General features: G+C 39.7%; 1 protein-coding gene across 2 annotated transcripts in view; it reads left to right on the top strand.

Annotated features, from left to right (window-relative positions):
- The first annotated feature begins 6912 nt into the window (after window positions 1–6912).
- Window positions 6913–23809, top strand: part of clpb (caseinolytic mitochondrial matrix peptidase chaperone subunit B) — a 51369-nt gene continuing 34472 nt past the window's right edge. The window contains exons 1-5 of one of the 2 annotated variants that reach the window (XM_041232813.1): window positions 6913–7477; window positions 8396–8447; window positions 12439–12525; window positions 19287–19390; window positions 21358–21486. In XM_041232813.1, coding sequence (XP_041088747.1) covers window positions 7036–7477; window positions 8396–8447; window positions 12439–12525; window positions 19287–19390; window positions 21358–21486 — 814 coding nt within the window. In that variant the 5' untranslated portion in view covers window positions 6913–7035. The remainder of the gene's footprint in view (window positions 7478–8395; window positions 8448–12438; window positions 12526–19286; window positions 19391–21357; window positions 21487–23809) is intronic. The other variant, XM_041232814.1, reaches the window with a different exon arrangement.

Here is a 23809-nt window from a genome sequence, read left to right on the forward strand (position 1 = left end):
AGCTAGTACAATATTCTGAGTTACACAGCAAAGTGGGCATTTTCGTCGTATTAACGCAAATTGTGCCCAGTGCTCTATTAAAAAAGGGTTAATGGTGTCGCAATTATTAAATCAATGACACAGACCAACATTTCTGCAAAGTCTTCATTGCATTCTACTAGTCAAAACATTATTCTATTTTACCCTCCAGTTCTTAAGAGAAGACATTCCAGGAGATATTATTAACCATGTCCTTGATATATAGTTGTGTATTATTCATTTTCATATTTAGGTGGTTCCGTTCAATTGCCGGTGGACTAATACCTCTCCCAATAACTGATCTAAATACCTACGTCACTAGAAAAGGATATACAGATCACACTCCAGCATAGAGCGCACTTGTGGACACAAGCTTGCTAGTCCATTGAAGCTTTGTCACTCTGTGATCGAAACTGTCATGATTGTCATGAAACTGTCTGATTGCCATGAGCCCTGCTTGCTCAGCGGAGGAAAACCGAAATGGACAAAAGATGAAGTAGATCTCTTTGTTTACTTTTCTCAGTGTTTTTGCATACTGATGGCATTGTAAAAGATACACCCAGGCTTTCATATGTAAACAAAAAGGTACCTAATCTTAAGGAAGAGCATTTTTTATTATAAACCTAATGTGCACACCTCAAATTACATATATGTTTCAACAGGAGCAACGACGCTGTTGTTATTAAGAGCGCTAGTTTTTTTGCGTTTCACTGTTTGGGGTGTAATAAAGCTAGCCATTTTCTTTCAGGTTCTTAAAAATGTACAACCGTGTTTTAAAACCCTGCATTGTTACTGTAGCTTGTGAAGAGGCATTTCTTAATTACACACCCATACTGTTGAATTTCTAGCCTGCACATAGCCATGAGCCTGACTCACTCTGGCTCCTGAGAAAGAAGTCTGACCCGACCTGCCTGATCTCTATTCATTGCCTTGTGTAGCTTCTTCTTCGAAAGGCACTTCAAGTCAGACAGAGTATTGTATTACACATGAGTCACCTAACAGGGATTATCAATTGCTCTTTAACACTATTCCAATACCATTTTCAAACTAGCTTTTTCTAACCATGATTCGTGAGTTGCTGAGTTCACTCACCTCTACTTACAAGGAAGATTGCAAGGGAATATTGCTGCAGTCTGAAAACTGAATATAGACCCATATTAGAGCAACTTGTATTAAATATGGATATGAAGTATGAGTTACTTTTACTAATGTCTACTTCTTATTCATATTCACTTTGTATATCATTTTCTGTTTCCGGCTGTTTTTTCTCAGTATTTAAAAACCTCACTGTGGCCTCAATATACAGGTAGCTCTGTCTTCTCTCTGCGTGCAATTACAAGACATTAGCTAAGATAACAGTGATATGTCAGAACTATACCAAGTTGCTTTGTAATATGCAGCAAGGCCATATATAAATGACATTTTAAAATTGTTTCTGTTGTGTTCAAATTCTCTTTCAGCTGCATTTGTGAAGGTTTGAAATGTACATCCATTGAAGTTTATTCAGCATATGGCTTCATTGAGTACAAGTGCTAGGACATTTACCCAATTAATTAAGTATAACAGTACATTTGAATGTGACCAAAACATTTGCATTCACAAAAACATTTTGAGGTGTTATTGTTATCATTTAATGATAATAAGTTCATTTGAGAAAAATAAAATTTAAAAAAACACAGGATAGCAGAATGGTCTCTAATTAAGTTAGATGGGCAATAGCTCCTGTAATTACACTTCTGTACTGGTTGAGCCAACATTTCCAGGACCTAATTGACCCCCTAGACTTGCCGTACAAGCTTTGCAGGTTTTCGTTATGAACTTCATAACCATGACAACAGGTTAGCTGCGCCTCAGTGTACAGTAGGGGATCTCAGTATGTGTAGCAGACAACCCCAAAAGTACTTGCTCACATCTACATCCACACACGGACACATCTTCATCACAAAGCACATTTAAGAGCAAGGGCCATATTTTAAAACTAAGGAAACGTGTCCAACAATTTAGTCAGTCAAAAACAAAAACTGTTTTAGAATAATTAAACTATTCCATTCATTAAACAATGCCATTAATTGAACTATTGTTTCTTGGTAAATTTTGTTTCAGGAATTTAATTTTGCAAATGTTTCAGAATCAGGCCAGTGGTTTACAGTTCTCATCATTACACAGTTAAAGGATTGAGAACTGCAAGGAGATTTGATTGTTTCAATTAAGTCATTTAGAGCAGTGGATCCCAACCCTGGTCCTGGGGACCCCCTGTGTCTGCTGGTCCTGGGGACCCCTGTGTCTGCTGGTCCTGGGGACCCCCTGTGTCTGCTGGCTTTCATTCCAACTGAGCTCTCAATTACTTAACTAGATCCTTAATTGAACTGATATTTAGCTTATTAGACCCTTTAAATTGTTTTCAGCTCTTAAACAGCTGCATAGTGCAAGTTACTTATAAAATGTTACAGCTACCTTAAAATCTGCAGCTGTTTAAGAGCTGAAAACAATTAAGCCAATTATCAGTTCAATTAAGGGTCTAGTTAAGTAACTGAGAGATCAATTGGAATGAAAACCAGTAGACACTATGGGTCCCCAGGACCAGGGTTGGGAATCACTGATTGGGTACAGGTGCCACAAAGACCACTTGAGTGAAGCCAGTATCGGTAAATCAATGGAGTTTAGGACCCAGAGACTGAAGACTGCCCTGAGTTAGGAGGCACAGGTGTAAAGAAAATAGGAAGCAGGAAGCCAATGACAATGGGACAGGTGTATAAGAGTTGGCCACAGATCCAGGGCAGGGATACCTGAGTGACAGATGCAACGTGAGTCAGGTGGATAACCTGCTCCTCCAGCTTAATGGCTCACCAGCCACTTCTGCATTTTGAATCCTAAAATCGCACCCAGCAAGATAGTGTTCCACACTACAGTCATTATTATTCATTATTCTGTGGGGAATTTGCATGCTTTACCCTCATTTGACCACACTTTTAAATGCTTCTTTGCATTTGCTTTCAGCTTGTTTAAGTGTCATATAAAGTGTTTTGGTTGTATTTTTTTTTACTTTAGTTACATAGAGATGACCGCCAGTACTCAGAAATCACGTTTAAACGAAGGCACTGAAAAGTTTGCACTTGTAAATGTTCAGTGTTATTTTGCAGTTTTCCCATGTTTTTTCCCAAGGTTATACTATGCATTTACCATAGTTTGACATGTTCTACTTTACTGTCTATTGTTTAATATGTCTTTAAACATTTTCATTATGTTTGCAACTTGAGTGGTTTCTCAGTGCAATCAGTTTCTCCAATGTGTTTTCTAGGTAAGTGCAGTATGTGTTGATGTGCTTTCTAGCTGCTCTTTAGTTCTAGTAGCCTGCCATAGACATGTGTAACAGAGACCAGATCAGCCAAAGTGTCTTCATAGAAGAAGGTGGCAGCACAATATAATGATCAGTTACTTTGTATTGCAGGCAATGCATATCTGTGCAATACACAAGTGATGCTGGTGCCCCCTGCAACAGTTTTTCACCACTGGATATAAGAAATGCCTGTTTGTTCAATGTGATATTCCTTAATGACGCATTTCTTACATGCACGAGAGGCTGGTAAATGGTTACACTTTGGGTACTGGCCGCACTTAGAGAAAAGACCTGTCTGAGAGCTCTAGGGGGTCAAGAGGATGCTTTTACTTTCATGACTGAAATAGAAAACTAAAGCTCTGGCCACAAGCTTAACATCACCTAGAATTTTAGGATTGAGACATAATAAATATATATGAACATAATATAGGTATTTTATTTAACATCATGGTGTCAGGGCAGGGCTCTGCTTGTTTACTGTGTTTTGTGGAATTAACCCCATTCCTGCCAACCACCCCCAGGACACCACAAAATACTATTTACAAGCAGGGCCCTGCCCCGCTTCAATCATGTAATCAAAAAAACTGCAAAATGATATCTCAAAATTCAAGTGGAAGCCATAATAGTAGTACAGAACTTCATGTTAGATGTCAAAATCTCACATTTTTCAATTTGTGTCAGTTTTCCTTAGAGTATATGGAAAACTACAAAGATGTATGTAATTCAATATGTTCACATAACATTACTTAGCAGGTTTATGAAGCAAAATGAGGTGACGCAAAACTTTTGGCCATAGCTGTATATATAAAGTAAAGAAGAATATATTCGATAAGATAAATGTAATATTTCAGACCGATACCCAGCTGTTCAATAAATAACATCGTGATTGGTGGATATGTCCCTGTAGCAATAGCCAAGGCAGATACAGTAATTGATTCTACTTGTGATTTCTCTTGGATGCTCATCGTTTCTATATACCAGCAGTACTTTTTGTGAAAAACATTGTGTGGTCCATTAATACATTTGTATTTTCTTTTCTGCAGACTAGTGCAATGTAAAGACCAGCTCCCCATTAAGGCCTCTCTCTTAGTCTATTATTATTAGGAACAATTTGTCCATTGAAAAGTTTCTTGTTTCTTAAAACCACGTTGGTAAAAAATAAAAACATATTAAATTATATCACCGTTACAGTCAATTCTCCAGAAAAAACAAATACATTCTGTCATAAAACTTAGCCTAATCTACTTTGAATCCTTTTTCTCTGTAATGAGCTGAGGAGGGAACTGATAGTACTCTCCTTCAGCATATCTTGAAGGGGTGGAACATTATGTCCAACTTCTCCTGAGTCATGTGATCCTGAGAGGAAGAACAGGTTTAATAATGTGTGTCATGCCTAGATTTTCTAACAAAATAAAAGCAGACAGTTTAGAAACTAAAACAACTGCATTTTTAATTTACAGACCTGGGGACACGTTTGCTGGCAAGTTGCAGGCCTTGGTCTAAGCAAATGTCTTTCCTCATACTCAACTACAGTCACACCCTTTACAATATAACTTCCAGGACTGAGCCAAAATGCTCACAATGGGCCGGCCTCAACAGGAGTTCACCAATTACCTGCCAAAATAAGCATTCAAACACAAAGTGGATGCAACAAACGGGCCTGCTTCGATGAGAAACTCTAATTTACGGTAGTACCATGTATAGCACTGGTCACAACAGTGTTCATTCGTAAAATGTATTTTCAGTCTGCTATCTATACTGTACATTTACAATAAATAGCAGCAATTGAAAACATTAGCGAGCAACCGAAAAACAGACGCACGAAACATAATGTAAAACAAATGCAAATGAAGCCTGAGCGTGTTGTACATTGCAAAGAAAATAAAAGGGTTGGGGTGTAACGAAAGCCCTGTGGGTCACTGGGTGGAAAATTAAAAGGTTTTGCCTCTTTTTTTTTTTCTGTTGTGCCCTCAGGATCAAATGTTAATTTGGAATGTAATGGTCTGTGCTGCTGTAGAACTTTGCTAAAACTGGGACATGGTTGTTTTGGTGAGGGAAAGGATACTGGGTATATATATATATATATATATATATATATAGAGAGAGAGAGAGAGAGAGAGAGAGAGAGAGAGAGAGAGAGAGAGAGAGAGGAAATATGCTGTCCCCATTGTTACACGATGCATTTAGCATAGTGTACCATGGTTTGTCATGTTTTGCTTTACTGTACCTCTGTGGGCTTTGCAATGCTTACCTGTGCTTTACCATGCTTTCAATATACTTTTTAGCCATTGCTGTGCTTTTACTATGGGAAGCTTTCATAAGGGTGGGCAGAGAGTCTTAACATACTGGTCTATCTTGAGCTAAGCAACATAAATAAAATCATTCATGTGAAGAGTGCTTGAGGACTGAGATGCTGTGATGGGTTTAGTGAAGCAGAGTAATGGGTGCGCGGGTGTGTGGAATACAGCAGCCTAATTCTGTGAGTTTATCAAGGACACCTTTGATTTATATACAGACATTTCTTACATGTTCTGATGACAAGTAGTTCAAACGTTCAGTGTTGCACGCCATTAAAACTCATGTTTTCCATTTCACAATGGTATGAATACCAACGGTTCATCTATTGTAATCATTATTCTTGTAATTTCTTGTAATAAAGTCATGTGTTTCTGTATTTGTACAGCTGATTCGCTAGTGGTGTCAAATTCTCCAATCAAACCCAAGTGTGGCTTATTGCACAGGGGTATAAGGTTGACCAAAATGAACCCTCTGTAACATTTGCAAAAAGGCTGTAGCTAATTAGAAAGCTGTCATGTCTTATACGGAAATGTTATAGGAGTATACCCAGGAACGTGACCAGCTGACTGACCTGCTGTGTTTAGTGGATTTGTTTTTCCTACACTTCCCTCGCACACTGCTGTTCAGACTGGAAAGCTTTTTGCTGGAGTTTAAAGGGTTAATATGAATAACGAATACATAGAAATGTTGTGTGTTGTTTTTTTTAATTGTGGCATGTTTTTCAATTTAAATCTTAAGAAACAGGTGATGTAACATTTTGTAAGACTTTATTACAAACTAATATTTTCCGCCACCTCCTGGCAAAAGAGTATGTGTAAAATGACATTCCCAAGATGCTCTGTTATGGATCGCGTTCGTGTTTTAAACGTCATTCAAAATTTGGTTTTAAAATGGCAGAGGTAAAATAACATATAATATGTTGCAAACAGATACCGTAGCATATCAAAAACATATTAGGACATTCATCGTTTTTTTTTTTTTTTTTTTTTTTTACAGAAAGGTAGCATGTTTGAGTACAACAAACTCAACTACTAATCCCAGCGTCCACCGCGGCAACACGCTGTGCCCTTGATGGTGCTATGCTTCCTGGGAGCTGTAGTCTTATTTGGCCTTCTGCCCCCCTGTGTGACCTTATCAGGGAGTAGGAAAAAAACTACGTTTCCCGTGACGTTAGTAGCGACATCATCGTTTTCTGACAGAAGCGCTTCGAACATTCTTGTTTTTTTCTCTTCCTTTCCTCCATCTTGATAAAATGTAATATCCTGCTGTTAAATTCAAAAACAAAAAGTGGCATCAAATGCAAATAATAATTTAACAGGTCGCTTTTTATATCCTTTTAAAAAAAAAGCACAAAACAACTTAGCGTTTCTAAACTAAAAAACATGTGGCTGTCCGTGGTCTCCAGGCCGCTGCTGACCCGATATCTTCAGTGCCGGGAGGTAGGTTCGGCTGGGTTTGTGTTACACAATGCTGTTAGGATGGTAAGCTTTGCTCCGGGAAAGGAGAAGCTTAATTACCGTCGGTGCGAACGTCAGGTCGCTGCTTTCACGTCCAGCTTGTCAGTGAGCGAGTGTCAGCCGTCCTGTGACTGGGAGCCCAAGAATGGCAAACTTAAGCCGCAGTGTCTGCACCTGACCACACGGTGGAGCCCGTTGCTGAATGAGTTGAAGTACTCGAATTCTGCCACCGGAGGGAGCTCCAATCACAAACAATACGAAAGAAGTCAGAAAGAACAGAGAACTCCAGTTGGGAATGTTGCAGCTGGAGGCGTTATCTCAGTTGCTGCCCTGGCATATTGCCTGAAAAAAGATTCAGATTTAAAAGGTAACAAATTATTTGCTAAGACTGAGGTACTGGTCTGTCTTTATTTATTTATTTATTAATTATTACTATTATTGATCATATGTATTACACGTTTTATATAATTGTAATATTGAGTCAAGTTTGCAATAGTGGTGATTCAGTTTTTACTTGAATTCATCCATTATTATTGAAAATGTTTTGATTAACTGTTTTTATTTATTGAAAATGTTCAATTTGCTGTCTGGACCATGTGTGTAGCTCATGTGGTTCCTGAAATGCGGCCTTTCCCTCCCCTTGTCAGACAGGTCTGTGAGTGTTCAGCACACCTGAGCTTGTTACCTGTATGCTGTGGTTAACCAAGCTTGTACTACAACCTGGAATGGGTAAAACTGCTCTGCAATAGGAGACGCATTTCCAACCCTGCACAGCAGGCAATTAGACAGAAACAGCCCTGTTCACTTAGAGTTTGTTGAGATGAAATAAAACTGGTCATTGAGGAATGGAAATAGTGCCCAGCGCTAGGTCGTGCATAATGTTGAAAACGTGAATTGTGATTGAAGTGGGTGGCTGTCACGTGGTTTCAATGCATGTGCACTTCCCAAAAGCCTTCAAATACAGGTTGCTGGTGTGCATGTTATTATACATGATCATGTGATGCCTGCATTGAGAAAGTAATGCACATTGTGAGGCTCAAGACTGTAGGTATGACACCACATTGATTAACTGATCAATGAATGTTAAATCGGGGCTTGAAAACTAAAAGCTATGGGGATCAATAATGGAATAATTGTATCTCTAAATGGTGCCTTGTTTACAGTACCTCCCTGTAATTTCTCTCGGCAGGTTTCCTTCTAACTTAAGTTTGCTTGACTCGTTTGTTAGTGATTGATTTGTTCACTTGATTGATTTGATTATTATTGGTGTTTTTTTCTTTACCAGGAGAGGCATTGCTGGAAGCAGCCCGGACCAGTAATGTCCAGGAAATCAGCAGGTAAGACAATCAATTCATATCGACTTATTATGAACATGGCAATTTTTTTTTTTTTTTTTTTTTAAGCAGGATAAGAACCATCGAGAAGTCAGTAACTTTCAATACTGCCAGGGCCAATGGTAACTTGACCCTCTTTATTCTCAGTCCTGTCCAAGCTGAACAAAACAAATACCAAATTTAAAAAACATTTTATAGTCCAGAATGACTGTCAAATCAATGCTGTGAACTTCATCAATGTAAATTACTCTGTGAAATTGAATTGTCTTACAGCACCTAATGGCCTGTTTATATGACTGCAGACTCCAAATTGTCCGATTCTAATGTTGCAAAAAAATGAAATAATAAGCCAGGCTTGAGTCATAAAGCAGGTTTTATGGCTGCTATCAACTGTTTCAGTGCCAAATTGTTCAGAAATTGCATTATCAGCTGTTTGCCACACGAGGCTGCTAGAAATACACCAAACAGATTCTCCCCTTAGCCATTGTCTGGAGATGTGCCTTACTCTATAAGGGAGCTCATCCTTAAATGAGTGGCTTTAATATTTAGAGCTGCGTGGGGTATTTAGAATCATCACAGTGCCATTTCTGATGAGGGCATAAATCAAACATGTGTCAACACAACAATTCAGTGCTGTATTGTGTAACAGTGGAAATTGCAACAGGAGGGACTTCAGTATAGACTTCACACAGCTCAGGAGAGCTCTGATTTAACACTTTAGACACAAGCTGAAAACAGTATCATATTCCTCTGACCCCTGAATAGTTGCCCAGTTACAGACTTTTTCATCAGAATTTGACAAGAGGTGACATACTGTACAGACAGGCAGTCAGACAGACAGACGGCCTCTATACACCCCCAGATACTCAACAGCTTGAGCTAAAGAAAATTAAGCTGGTTCTCAAGAAATATGTGACCTTCAGAAAAACAGTCTGATGAACAAAGAGACTATCATAGATCTGAAGGTTGTGGTATTTTATATAACCAAAGAAGGTTCTCTGCAGGTTTTTTTTTTACAGTGGGACAAAATTATATGTGGACACGCTGTCATTTCAAAGTAAAGGAATTGTTTAAAATATGCATATATTTGGAAAGTTAATATATTAATAACAAGAAAAAATATACAACTAATAATAATAATAATAATAATAATAATAATAATAATAATAATAAATAATAATAAACTATGAAAAAAGAAACACTGTTTTAAGTCCATACGGCACAACTCTGGATGCAACAGTTATATTTCTATCCGACAGACAAAGAACTTCATAATCCACTGTCTGACTGTTTGTACATGGAGCCTTTGGATCAGAGTCTGAAAAGGGGCCTCACCAAACGTTAAAGTGAAACACTTAACACCCAGTGGAGGGGGAATGTCAAACAGCAGCCAGGGAGAGAGTCTGCTCTCTTTCTCCCCACCTGTCAGCGTGGGGCAGCCCCCCCCAGGCTGAGCACAACCTCAAACATGCCCCTCCAGCTCTTTGAAACACTGCGCTTTGCAGCCGTGTCACCAAGTTAGTCACCCTGAACTTCTAGGATAGGAGGGGGCATGCAGCCATCTGTCAGCAATAAAGCTGCAGGCTGTAACTGCGCTGCCACACAAGCTGAGGAGAACAAACAGTAGGCAGGTTTACTAAGTGCACCTCTCTTACATCACTTACCTGCTCACTTATTTGCTCACAATAAAATTAGGTAACCAACTTTGTAGAGCTGGAATATATAGGGATCTGCTTGGACACTTTACAGCATATAGAAAAAGGGTATCAACAACAAATAATATTAGTGGTGGGGTTGGAGGGCAGAATCAAATGCTCAAGTGCCATGCTGGGCCGCCATCCCTGGGTTTGGACACCACTGTTTTTGTCAGAGATCATCTAATAGTACTTGGGCCCAGTTACTCGGTTAACTTTTTGGCTGGAGTGAACAGGTTTGGGGAAATTGCATTTTTGTAATAAACGCCAGAAATAAAAAGCAGTATTTTTTTTTAAGTGTGTTTGATAATTATTTCTTCTAATCTATCGAGATAATAAAATATAGCATAAGTGGAATGCAATTTAAACAGTTGGTGTGGTTGTGGCAATAGGTTCTTAGTTTTCCCATTAAGCTGGGTTCCTCTCATTCTGCAGGATTTCTGCAGCATCTCCTGTATTTGGTATAACCGAACCTGCTGCTGTGTTTCTCTAATTGAAATGTGTGCACACATCCAATTTGGTGATGTTTAATTGTTTTTGAAGAAATTGAACATGGCAGAAATTAGGTTGTTTTTAAATTTGATTTCAAGTATGACGTTCTCGGTTGAAGTCTGTTCCCAAAACGCTTCTAAGGATTACACTGTAATCCAAAAATGGCATTTGACTTGCTTTACACACCTGATTGAGTGGTTGTACTTTTATAGCCCAGTTTTAAGGAAAATTAGATACTAATGTCAGTAAAACAAAACATACTGTACAAAATAAAAAGCTGTTTAATGGAGGCAACCTTTACCTGAAGCAGAATGCAGCTCCCTCATTCTTGCCATGGCAACGGTTTAGGTTAGCTGCAGTCCAGTAAAGGTGACCAGCCCATATGTCGCGGACGGCCAGCAGCTGCGGGCTGTGTTATGTTAAGTGGTTTGGTTACCGCTGCGCAGGCTGTAACAGTTTAAAAACACAGACAGGTAGAACAGGGCCTATTCTCTCCTGCTGTTTACAATAAACACAGTCCGTATGTATCCTGCTGTAAATCCCCGCAGGAACTGGGCAAAGGAAAGAAGGCTTTATCCAGAGACTGAGCAGTGCGCTTCTTTTACAAAGCTTTGATGTTTTTAAAAAGTGAAAATGGGTCAAATCTCAATCGTTTTAATAATGGGAGCTTAGAGACCTGGTGTTAAAAAAATGAAGAAAAAAAATAGTATCGTTTGCCCATTTTTTTTCTCTCTCTTTTGGGTCTTAATATATGTTTACATTGTTGAACAGTCGCTGTCATTTGAAAATAAACAATTTTTTTTCTATCACTACCCTTGCAAAAGTTTAATCTAGACCTTCAGAACTATAGGGTAACATGTATAAGACACTGAGTCACGCAGACAAACGTTTTTGGCTTGTGCCTTTATCAGTTTATACTCTGGTATACTATGATAAAAGCAAACGAAAGCATAGTAATCATCTTCGTAGTGTGGTAAAGCATTGTAAATTGTACTTGTAGCACTGGCTATGGCTTCCCTGTATTGCACAGGAAGGTGCGCTCCTGGTGCTGGTCTGAATCACCACTCGTGCACGCAGGAATTTCCCATAATCCAGGTTTTCAAGAAGGTGTATGTAATGACACAATTGTTTAGATATTCGCGAAGCTTTTTCTTCCATCTTAATTCATTATTGGCTGTGTTTTTACAATCCTGATGCTTTGGAGCGAATAGCTTTGGGAGTCTAGCCCAGTGTCTAGCTGGCAAGTATATTAGAGAAATAATGGCAAGTGTCACATAAGTTGTTAAACAACTAAAATGCAGATTTCTGTGCTAAGTTCACTTATTGGTAAGGAATATTGTTCTAGTTCTATTGCTGCAAGCTGACTGATCATAGGTTTATTGTAGTTTATTTAAATTGTATTAATTATATAACCAGGTCCTCAAAATTAAGCTGCAAGTCTTCTGTCCAGTGTAGCCCTGAAAGCAAACCAGCATTAGTGAATGGTCCTATTTAACTACCAGAACCAAACAGCGATTTCTAGAACAGCTTAAGGTGCACCAGCAGTGCAGAGAATCACTTTTAAACATGGTATCATGTGGCTTAACCAGTGCAGCTTCGCTGTTTTGTTATTGTCTAACACTTGAGGTTTACAGTAATGCCTCTTTGAAGATTTTGAAATGGCAGTATAAGAAGTGTTTGTGGTTCGGCACACTTGTTATTCCCTGCTGGGGGTGCATGTCCCTGGTGTTTTCCCTGTGCTGTTGCTGTGTCTCTTTGAAGAAGTCAAAGGGCGCTGGTTCTCATCAGATTCTCTTCTCTCGCGCCAGGTTGCTGGCTGCGGGGATCGACCTGAACGTTCGCCACCGACTGGGCTGGACTGCTCTGATGGTGGCAGCAATGAACCGCAACCACAAGTAAGGACTGGCATGCAGTGCCACTTTCTCCCAATACTCTTTTAACAACTCTAACACTCATCAAGACCCCTATTCTCCTAAAAGCAACTGGCTGGGAGCACGTAAATCCATTATAAATGTCTGCTACACTAATGCCTCGTTTCCACTGCCCTTTCCCAGGTATAGTTGAGCTGCACGATCTGAGGGAGTAGTTAAGGATGGCTGTCTGCGTTCCAGTGTCATTTTGTCAGGTGTAGCTGACCCAGGAAGTACTAGTGCTGCAGTAAAGGTCATAGTGCGGTAGTTAAAGGTCACATTGGATTGTGGGATTGATTGAATATAAGCAAACAAGAGAAGATGAACAAAGTTGAACAAACATCTGTGACTTGTTATTTTTGATCTTCACACAGCTGTTAGTAGTCTTATTGATGAGGTTTTGTCATGCAATAAGAGAGAAGCGGTTCAACACAGTTTGTCTCTTTAGATTGCCTTTCGATGACATGCTTCCACACAGCACAGTTTGGGTATGGAGCTGTACTGTCTGAGGTGTAGCTGAGGTATAGCTGAGCGTCTGTGGAAACGCTCTCCAGTCACACCTCGCCCAGACCGTTCAGCTCAGCTGTACTGGGGAAAGGCAGTGGAAATGAGGCATAAGCCACCCCTACACCCCACACAAACATAGACATATAACACACATATATATTTTTACAGAGGGCCAACATTATCAGCCAGGTTAGCACTATTTGACATGGCCAGTGTGCTCTGTGTTTAAATTGTTCTGGGGGTTTAGGGGTGTGCTGTTACTCAGAGTAATTTAAATTTTTTTTAAAGAATTTTGAACTTATTGGGCATTAATTAAATGGAATAAAACGTGTTAATTACTCAGCGTAAAACAATACATTTCCTCGGTTTCCCTTGTTTGCGCAATTATTGAGTTTCAGTCTCTAACAGTCTGGCAATTGAATGGAAAATACGCTGACTAGGGGTGGAAATCTGCAGCAACAGAAAGCCTGTTCTCCAGAATGGTCATTGGGGGGGGGGGCTTTCGGAAATCCTTAAAGAAACATAATACATTCAACAACAAGCTTTTCGACTTTTAGTTGAAACATTGTCATTTTTTTCAAACATATTAATTTTATTTTCTTCTAAATGTAGTCCTGTTGAGTGTTCTCTATGTAAGGACGAGCCTTGCAGCAGTTTGTACATGTTCCAGTTTATATCATGGATGGCAGTTGCCTTAAAAGTAATATGAACATAATGTGTAGGTCCCCTATTATGGATCTTAGCTTACACATTTACAATTAAAACTAATAAACTGCTTGTAACGTCCCGAGACGGGAAAGCGCTCTCTGTCTGCAGCACTGGATTGAAACAGCAGAGGCGATGCAGTCCCGCCTGCTTTCATCTCTTTCACACGACGGTCGTGTGAAGTGCAAAGTGCCCCTGAGTGCATTCAAGAGCAGGCTAGAGATGCACCACCAAATTCAATTAACTTCCTCCATTGCAAACATGAAGACGGAATCCAATTTAGGAATGTGAGCCACTGGGCCAAATCCACCACTTTGAAGCGTGGGTCCATCTGAATGGGGAGGGGAGGGGGGAACACGAAGTTCGGCAGACAAGCTCACAAGGCAGAATCTTTGTAAGACAGCTGTCTGCATTTAGATGGGTTATCTTTGGTAAACCTTGCTATTAAGCAAAGTAGAATCGTAGAGGGCACCCAGGCACTGATAATCCTACAGCAGGATTCAGTGAAGTGTAAAATATGGATACTTGTTGCATGCTGCTTGTGTGTCTGTTTTTGTGGGTCCTGTACATTTATTGCATTGAATATCTAGACAACCGCGTTCCATTTGAGATTAAGCTTCAATATTCTTTAGCAGCTTATTGAGGATAGCAGAATGTGGGGCTGCATGGAGGAACATGTCCTTCTCTCGCTCCAAAGAAGTACGGTACGTTAGTAACACACTTATTGTTTATGTAGCTGTTGGGATGGAAGAAATAGGATTTGATATGAATTAATTAGATCTTATTGGAGAGCTGTTGGATTTGCACTGACACATGCACAGTTGTTCATTGGCGTTTTATTGTTAGGTCCTTCACTTATTTTGCAGCAGCGAAACAAGCTGGTACTTTCCTACTTTACCATGATTTAAACACCCTGGGCTGTAGTTTGAAGTGATGAGAGAGAAAGTACACTTCATTTTTCTGAAAGGAATAAAACAGTTACTATCAAGAAACTAAGTGTAACCGCTTCAGCCTGTAAAGTACAGGAGGATTCTCGTGTTAGTTTTGTAATATGGATTGACGGAAAGCTTTATCTCTTTAGTGTTTTAATTAGCAGTGAATAAATAAATAGAATAAAAAACTGATTTTAATAGCTTTAGCTTTTTTTTTTTTGTTTTGTTAAAAATGTTTTCCCATAACAAATACCAAGTCAGTGACTTTCTAGAATGCATTTACACAGTTTATTAGTGCAATGCAATCAATAAATACCCTATTGCTTTTCTCTTCCTTCTGCTGTTTTAGAGTACAGCTGCATTAAGAACACAAAGCCAGAATTACACGTATATATGTCTAATTGGGAAAAGTCTGGCTCTGTGGTCATAATATTACTATTATGACTGTGAAATTATAGTGAATAGAAAGGAGTCTGCTTACAGTTTTTACCTTTTTGGTGCCACAGTGTACACAGAACTCTTATGTCTGGCAGCAGTGAATCCTAAATAACATCTTCTGAGTTTGCCTCCACTTTGAGACCCCTCCGTGCTCATGTGCGCACTCTGTCAGTAGATGAGTGTGCAAAGCTCTGCAGACGAGGTGTGCCCTCGTGTGCCGAGTTCGTGTGTGGCGCAAACTTTGATGCCCGCCTTGACAAGCTGGAGTCGTGACCTCCTTCAGAGCGCTGTGGCCGGCCCTTCCTCTTTTGAAGAGGAGGACTCTGTTTATACAGCTTTGATGTGGCTGTGAAGAGCAGGGTACATGGCCGTCTCTGTTTGCACGCTTAGCGGAGTGGAATTTGAAAGACCGCCCGCTTCATCCCCTTGGGTCGCTGTGAGCTGGACAATGAATGAACAGCAATGGAGCGGAACGGTTGTTGACTGTTCCAAATGACCAGCAGGATGGAAAAGGCTTTAAGTCTCTGGGAGAGAGGAAGAGCAATACAGTACGATAGAGAGAAAGGGCAGACACACTGCATGGTTATTGAACCGATGTGGGATAATCCACCTTTGGGACTGGTGGGAAGGCAAGCAGAGGGGAGACCAATGCCTGTAGTAGCATAAGCCTTCTTGGAAACTACAAGCAAGCACCTTGTCCCAAGATATGTCTTGCTAGTGCCCCCTAGCTTTGTAATTAGAAAAGGACACCTACAGAGTCCCAGAGAAGAGCTACTGTTTGCCTTGTAGCTGGGAGAGGAAATAGTTACCAGTATTGGAAACGGGACCCTTTCCTCTTTCTTTCCAGTCCCATGTGTTTTATATAAACCACTCTTGCTTTGGAGCAAGGGCTTTTGGGATTAAGCCTAACCATCGGCTGCAGGCATAAGCCAATTGAAACAAAGATCTGGGTATTTATCTAAGTTTTAACTGGGATTGCTGCACATGATACAGTCATGCATGAATGTCTGGCAAGGGAGGCGCTTTTGCAGTTACACTAGGAGAAATTAAACGAATTTAAGTAAAAAAAAGATCAAAATACCAACTAATATTTAAGTGAGACAAAGGTAAGCAGAAGAAAAATACTTTAAAAGACAATATAAAAGCCAATAATTCCAGTAAACCTTATCTAAATTGAACTACTGTCTCATTCTTCTATGTAATTCGTGAACAGAAAATGCGCATAGCGCTCTGGTATATTTTTCAGTCCTGCACTTCAGAGAGAAGTCACACGATGAACATGGAGACTATAAAAACATGAGAGAAAGAAGAAAAGCAATGGCCGAGAAGGAGAGCCAAAGAAAAATGGAATTGGAATTGAACTAAAAATCTGTCCTCCCTCTGTTCTGCTTTCTGCTCCTTGGTAACTCCCCTTTCTATGTCTTACTGCTTACTACTAGCTTCACCATTTCCGCTCCTTCGCATCTCCCTTCTCCCCTGCCTTGCCCACTCCCTCTTCCCCCTCTCCCTGCCCTCCCCACCCCCTCTCCCTCCTCTCCCGTTTGGGGTTGTTTCTGTTTGTAGAAGTGCTTTTCTGGGATCACTACTTTCTCCGGATGATCGCCCAAGCCACCGATAACAATAGTGGCACCTCTTTCCCAGCACTAGAGCATGGATTGTGGATCTGTGGGACTCCAACCAAGCCCCATATTGAGGTGTCCAGCCAGACAGAGACCCCCTCAGCCCCTCGGAGCACGACCCCCACAAATGGGTTTGTTTGGATTCCCCAGCATTCCTCTCCACTGATCATCGCCCCCAGACTATCCCTGTGTCAATGCTAGACCACCCCTCATCAGAACCGTGATGGCTGGGACTCCTCTTTTTGTCAGTGAATGTTAAAGCAAATATTAAAGGGGCAGTAACCAAAGCTTTAATCAGGTGTCTTCCCTCTTGTTATCATAATGTTCTTGCAAGCCCCTTTTTGCCCGGGTGAAGGCAATTCACACAGGAAGTTAATTTATAGCGTGGTGGCAGGATAAACGTGCAAACATGAAAACAAGGTCTGATCTACATCAAAGGGACTTGAGAGTAAAGTCATTGTGCTAATGAGAGCTAATACTAAAAAATACACTAATGTTGGTTTGATCTTTTGCTCTTTGTCTGCAGTTTTTTCCCCAGCACAGACTGCAAACATTTAGCTCGGCTGCTTTTTCGATATTTTCTGTCAGTTTAAAAACCTGTTATTGTCCACCTGCAAAGGGGATAATCTGGAGGCGGTCGTACGTCACAATTTATGTTTTCCCATATAGGTTATCCAATTGCCCTGAAACTTGATATTTGACAGAAGTTGTTGAGACTGTCAGATTCTTGGAATATATGGGGGAGTCTGTCTGCCATCCATCTGCATGTCACACTTCAGTCATTACATATATCTGGAGAACAGCTTGGCTGATTGTCATGAAACTCCTATTAACATTATGTAATCCTATATATAAAGGATCACACATCAATTTGTGATTCAGCAATTCATTGCCAATTCTTCTGTATCTTGGCTCTAATCTAATGTGTATTTTAGTGCAGTAACCGTTAGAGACCAGTTTGTTTTGATGTGGTGCTTGATGTGAGCAATCAATATGGTCTGCAGGTTCAATAAAAGGGGGGACGGGGGGGATCACTGACTGAAAGTGGTTGACCAAGTACCACCAGATGTGAAGATCTAATTTTGCCAGAAAATTAAATTACTTTGGTGGGCACTCGTAGCCCTCGGCTCACTGCACCCAGTTACAGCTGAGGGTGCATGGGGTGGAGGAACAAACTGAGAAGGCTCCACTTCCGTCGCTATGGCAACCTTGTAGGTCCACTCATGTCTTCATTCAGCATTTACATGGCCACAAAATCAAGGCGGTTTCAGAGGGAGTGAATATTCTACATGATGAGCATTCATGGGACTGAAGAGGTGCAATGGCCGATATTAACTGTGAATGCGAGGGAATATAACAGCGGTTCCAGGTGGAGGTAGGAGTGATTTTAGTGACATGGTGGGCCTAAAAATGGCAGGATTTCACACAAAAGAAAAAGGAATAAAGAGGAAAAACAGGGACTAAAGATAGGGATACTTTAGACCATCTTCAATTTCATTATATTTAATATCCAATTATGTGTGGTCTCTATCATTCTCTATTGTTGAGTCTTACAGACTATTCCAGCAGGAATTTAATTTAACTGATTTTAAAAGCTAAATTTCAGAAGTGAGGTGGTTTGAAAAATGACCACTAGGAGTGTGCATCTGTAATTTGTGTCCCCTCTAAAACTACATTTAGAGATTTTATTTTTATTGACCCGTAGTTGCAGAAGTGGCAGAGATTACAGTCGCACACCCCTAGTGGTCATTTTTCAAACAACCTCGCTTCGGAAATTCAGCTTTAAAAAAAAAAAAAAAAAAAAAAAAAAGTTTTTTGTTTTTCTAAAATATATTAGTAGAGAATGATACAGAACACACATACTGTAATGGCATAGTAAACAGGTAAAATAAGTCGATGTTCTGAAAATGTAGAGCTAAATAGTTCATTTAAGCTCCTGAAAGTTTCCAAAACTAGATTACACAAAGTGATGTCACCCTATACAGTAAAAGCATTCTGAAAACAAACTGGATGGTCCAGAACTCTCCATTTTAATTGCATGTCTGCTTTCCAAAGTGTGGGACTCCATTGTATTGGATGCCACTCCATAATGCCTATATCTAATCAATAGACTGTTCTACCTGTAAAAGAGAAAGCACAGTGTGTTTGCTGTTATTGGCTCATTGATTCTTTCTTGTGATTAGTTTCTTTTTTGTGCCCGTTTGTTAATGCCGCCAGTGGCTCTGTGTTTAATTTTCACGTTGCGCAGCAATTTGTGTTTGCTGAGAAAAGAGGAGGTGACATGCTAAGAACCTCTGCTACAGCCCGATCCAAAATGTTACTGCATCTCAACTTTTTTTTTTATTTAATACAGATTAAATAAGGAATGAGCTACAGCTGTAAGGGGAATGGACAAAGAAAAACCTTTGACAGTAATAATTCAGAGGAAGTAGTTGTAAAAAATAAAAAAATAGAGAAATCTAATATCTGTACATTTTGTGCTGTAAGTCTGTTTATACCGAGACAGTGTTTTTGTCATTTCTAATCATTGCTTGCTGTCCTGCAGTGTGGTGAAAATTCTGCTAGCAGCTGGAGCCAATCCAGACCTAGGAGATGAGTTCAGTAACGTCTACGACACGTCCAGGGTGAAAGGGATCCACTCTCTGGAAGGTAATGACGCTTTCATGTTACATTTGTTATAACCGATGCTCTCTAATTTCAGGAATGTTCGAATGTCTTGGAAAAACTTGACCATCCACAGTTTTATTTCCATGACATAATCTATCCTAGCTTCTAACTGCCAACCTAATCCAACTTCTGAAAACCAAAATGTTTAATAAGTTTTTCCACCAGCTCTTTTTTTTTTTTTTTATGTTTCTAGAAAGCCATTTTTTGATGGTAATATTTGGCAATTGTAGGGTGTGAAGTATTTTCAGGACACCTTAATTACAAACGATAAATTTGGCAAAATAAATCATTAGTAGCATCTGTGCTGCATGAATCGATTCAGTATTTGGAATATTTGGGTAATTTATGTGTTGACACCTGCTGGATCATTGCTAGCATTTAGTGTGATTTACCATTGCGGTTGAATCACTTCAAGTGCGGAGGTTTTAATTTGTGCTGAATACCTAATGTGAGGAGGAGCTTAGAAATGCCAAGATAAAAAAAAAAAATCATATCATGAATAACAAAGAGTTATCTACAAATTTGAACTCCGCAAGGTGGCAGCCCCAGTGCGTACCCCAGCGATGCCTCTGTAGAGCCACAGCAAGTTGGCTATCTCGAGTGTATACCTAGGATCGTCTCTATCTTACTCTGTCTTCCTAACCACAAGAAATACAGTCTTAATTCGTTAAGTCAAGGGATGCGTCTTTTTGATAGTCGTAATACTTATCCAGCTATTCAGTATGCAAAAAACTGATTCACAGCTTTCGATAAAAAACCTTTCATCAAGTCCCCACTGCCGCCTGCATTAAAAAAATAAACTGCTTGAGAAAGCGCAGCGCTACGTCTTTATTGTTATTATTAGATATATAAATTTAGACTCAGACACAGAGATATCTTTTTTTGGTGGCAGATTTGCATATTTGTATCTGTTTCGTTTTGCTTGTTTATTTATTTTTCATACCCGCGTCCCAAACAATAAAAAAAGGAAAGAAGCAGAAGGAGAAGATGTATTTATATATGATATGTATATTACAGACATTTATATTGTTGGCAGTTTTTTTGTGTGATGGGAAGGGTGAGATTTCCCAGACGCGCTCTGATGGATGGGGCCAGGCCCTCTCACTGACGTTTTATTGAGTTTGCGATGATTATCCGGCACTTGGACATTTGTTACCAATGACGACTAGACTGTCAGAATCTTTTATGGGGGGGGGGGGGGGTTTAAAAAACAATAACTTTCATATTTTATTTCTATTTTATTTTTTTTAACAGTGAAACCTTGACTGGGCCTTGTGTGGTAGCATAATATTTCTGTTATATATAATTAATTTAAATCTTTTATTAACAGGCGCAGGTGCTTGACAGCTAAGGAAAGAGTATCATTTTTGGTTGGTTTATGATTGTTTTAGTTCACTTATACACAGTACAACAATAACTATGCATGTTACCTCTCTCTATTCTTTCTTCTCACCAAAAGATGAGTGGGGTTTTGGTTCATGCCATGTTTTATTGTACAGGTCATACTTTAGCAAACACAGACAACCACACATGTTAAACTCAGGTGTGACTGATTGCAGCTCGGAGTCGTGATGTCTGTACTGTAACAAAGTTTTGTTTGGGGAAGAAAAAAAATGGCCTACATCCCCAATCATTCTCTGCTCCATTTACTGTAGCAACCATAGCAACAGGCTCCCGATACAGCCTTAGAGGATGACATAAATATCCGACAGAGTCGATGTGGAAAAGAAGGGGCAAATAAATGGCATCTAATCAAATTGTCCTATGAGTTGCAAACATTCAAAATAAATGTTGATGAGAAAGCATTAAAATCAGGAAATGAACAGTAAATGATAGCAGTGTAAGGATACAGTTGAGGCCTACTGTAAAAGGGAGAATGGCTCATTAAGGACTTGCACAAAAGTAATACTGCAACATGTCTTTCTTGTTGCTTGTGTTTTTTCTGGCAGTGATGGTGACTCGGGAGGATGAGTTCAGTAACCGGCTGAATAACCGGGCCAGTTTCCGTGGCTGCACTGCTCTTCACTACGCTGTCCTGGCAGACGACCTGCGTACCGCACACATTCTTCTGGAGGCAGGTAGGGGGCGCTAGACCGTGCTTACACAGTAGTCAAGCTTCAGTCATTGAAGTGGAATAGCAGTGCTCAAGGGTTTCAGCACTTGTGCCCTGACTTGTCAAGACTTTTGAAACCGGCACTATTTCATGTGAAATATTTAACGCAACAGCACAAAACTATTAACATAAAGACACACTTTTGAGTACTTTTAAATTAACCTTTTAAAGGACGAGTTTCTTGTTACAAAAAAAACAAAAAAAAAAAAACGTTTGACTGTCCTTTCACAAAAATGGTGCAAGTTGCACTTTATAAGTCAGACACCCTGTGTCCCCATCACAATTACAGGGCAGGAAGATGGCACTGAACTCTCATACAATAGTGACGCCCCCCAGGGTATGTGAATTGTTAGAGGGATGGTGTAGAGTAAGCCTGCTAACCGGAGAAAACAAAGAGGGTACTGACAGTTAAATAGAACATAAAATAATGAATGCTTCTCTTATTACAAAAATGTATTGGTGTTGAATGGATAAAATTGAATGGATAGGAACTGTAATGGATTGAAAAATCTTGCCTCTTTGGCTAAGAAGCAGTCGTTGCCAGGCATGTTTAGAAGTCTGTAGGATCAATCGCTGAAATACTGATACCCAGTTCTGCGAGAAACAAAACATAAGTTTGCATATTACACTGTGTCTTTAAACCTAGGTGACCTTGTTTACATTTCTCTACTGTCTTGAGGTCTCGCTGTTCTTTTTCTCCAGTACCGCACGTGTGCTAAATATGAATTGCTTTTTAAACTACCAGACTTGACATTTTTAAAACACACAAGTACTCCATTACAAAACAACAACAAACAAAGAGCTGAAACAGACTGCTGTGATCATATGGGACTCGTAATAACTGTAAATCATTTCAGGCCCTGTGTGACAAAATAAGAAAAAAACAGGTAACCCTCAGTCATCCGCAGTGTCTAATGGAGCTCTGTTGTGTTTGCATGCATCTCGGCTGTTTAGTCCTGCTGCTACAGTAGGTGGTAACAAACAGGTTTCTGAATAGATGTCTCCAGCAGCATTAAAAAAAAAATCACAAAAAGTTTGGTTAACAATTATAGTAATCCCTTAGAGGTTAATCTCTGTTGGTAATGGCCTTTTTTGTCAAAGTGATCATTAACATCTGTGAATCAAACACATTTTAGGGATTGTTACTGTAAGTAAATAAGCTGTATTATACCCTACATAAAGACATTTACCAAACTGTTGGCCTACTGCACATTTCCAGATTATGTAGGACATGGAAATTCAGAAAGAATACCTCATTCAAAGTGTTAAATAAAACAGAATTAAGGGACAAATGTTTTTAAAATAATCCTAACCACTCTTTCAGAATACCGTATTGTTGCATAATATGTTGGTGGTTATTTAGCTCTTTAAGTTTACTTTATTTACTGAAATTAAAGTTGAACTTTTATTTTCGTCAACAAAGTGTGAATTTGGGGGGGGGGGGAGAGATTTGGATTCAGGGTTTTTCAGTTAGGGTACCAATTTCCATTTGTGAATTTGCGCATGTCGATTACTCTGGCAGGTTTGAACGAGAGCTGCTGTACACAGTAACACCCAGTATAGTAATTACTGTTCATACAGTCCCAGGGTATTAATATGGCTGTGCTCTGAACTTCATTCACATTTTGTGACGCAGCTTTTAAAAGTGAAGACTCGTTTGCTGAAGAAAAGGGAAACTGGGCAGCAGAACGTAAATTTGGGGCGTCTGAGATGTGTGTCAGAAGATGGAGACGCAATCTAAAGGCTATTTGTGCTTGATAAGTAATAAAGTCACACTGGCCAAATTAAACAAATGAGGACAATAAAACTGACTGAAATAAAGTTAAAGGTAATATACCCTTTTCCAGCTACCGTAAACTGCAAGGACTGGTGTTCAATACTGTACTGTACATATTTCCCCATTCGTAAGATAGTTACACTGGTGCTTTAATGTACTATAATACAGTGTTCCTGTTTTTTTCAGTTAGAGTTAAATGCAACAAGCATTTTTTTTGGTCGTTGAATCTGGGGGTGCAAGTCTGCATACACTGCCTCCCGGTCTCCTCATCCTGTACACTGGATCACACTGCCTCCCAGTCCCCTCATCCTGTACACTGGATCACACTGCCTCCCAGTCCCCTCATCCTATACATTGGATCACACTGCTTCCGACTTCCCTCATCCTATACACTGGGTCACACTGGAGGCCTCTGCCTCCTAAGTACCTCAGCTCTATGTACTAGACTGCACTCCCTCCATTTCATCAAGTCTACTGCCTCCCAGACCCTCGGTTTAACCATTACAACAAT

Source organism: Polyodon spathula, chromosome 30 (genome assembly GCF_017654505.1).
Source record: "Polyodon spathula isolate WHYD16114869_AA chromosome 30, ASM1765450v1, whole genome shotgun sequence".
NCBI lineage: Eukaryota > Metazoa > Chordata > Actinopteri > Acipenseriformes > Polyodontidae > Polyodon > Polyodon spathula.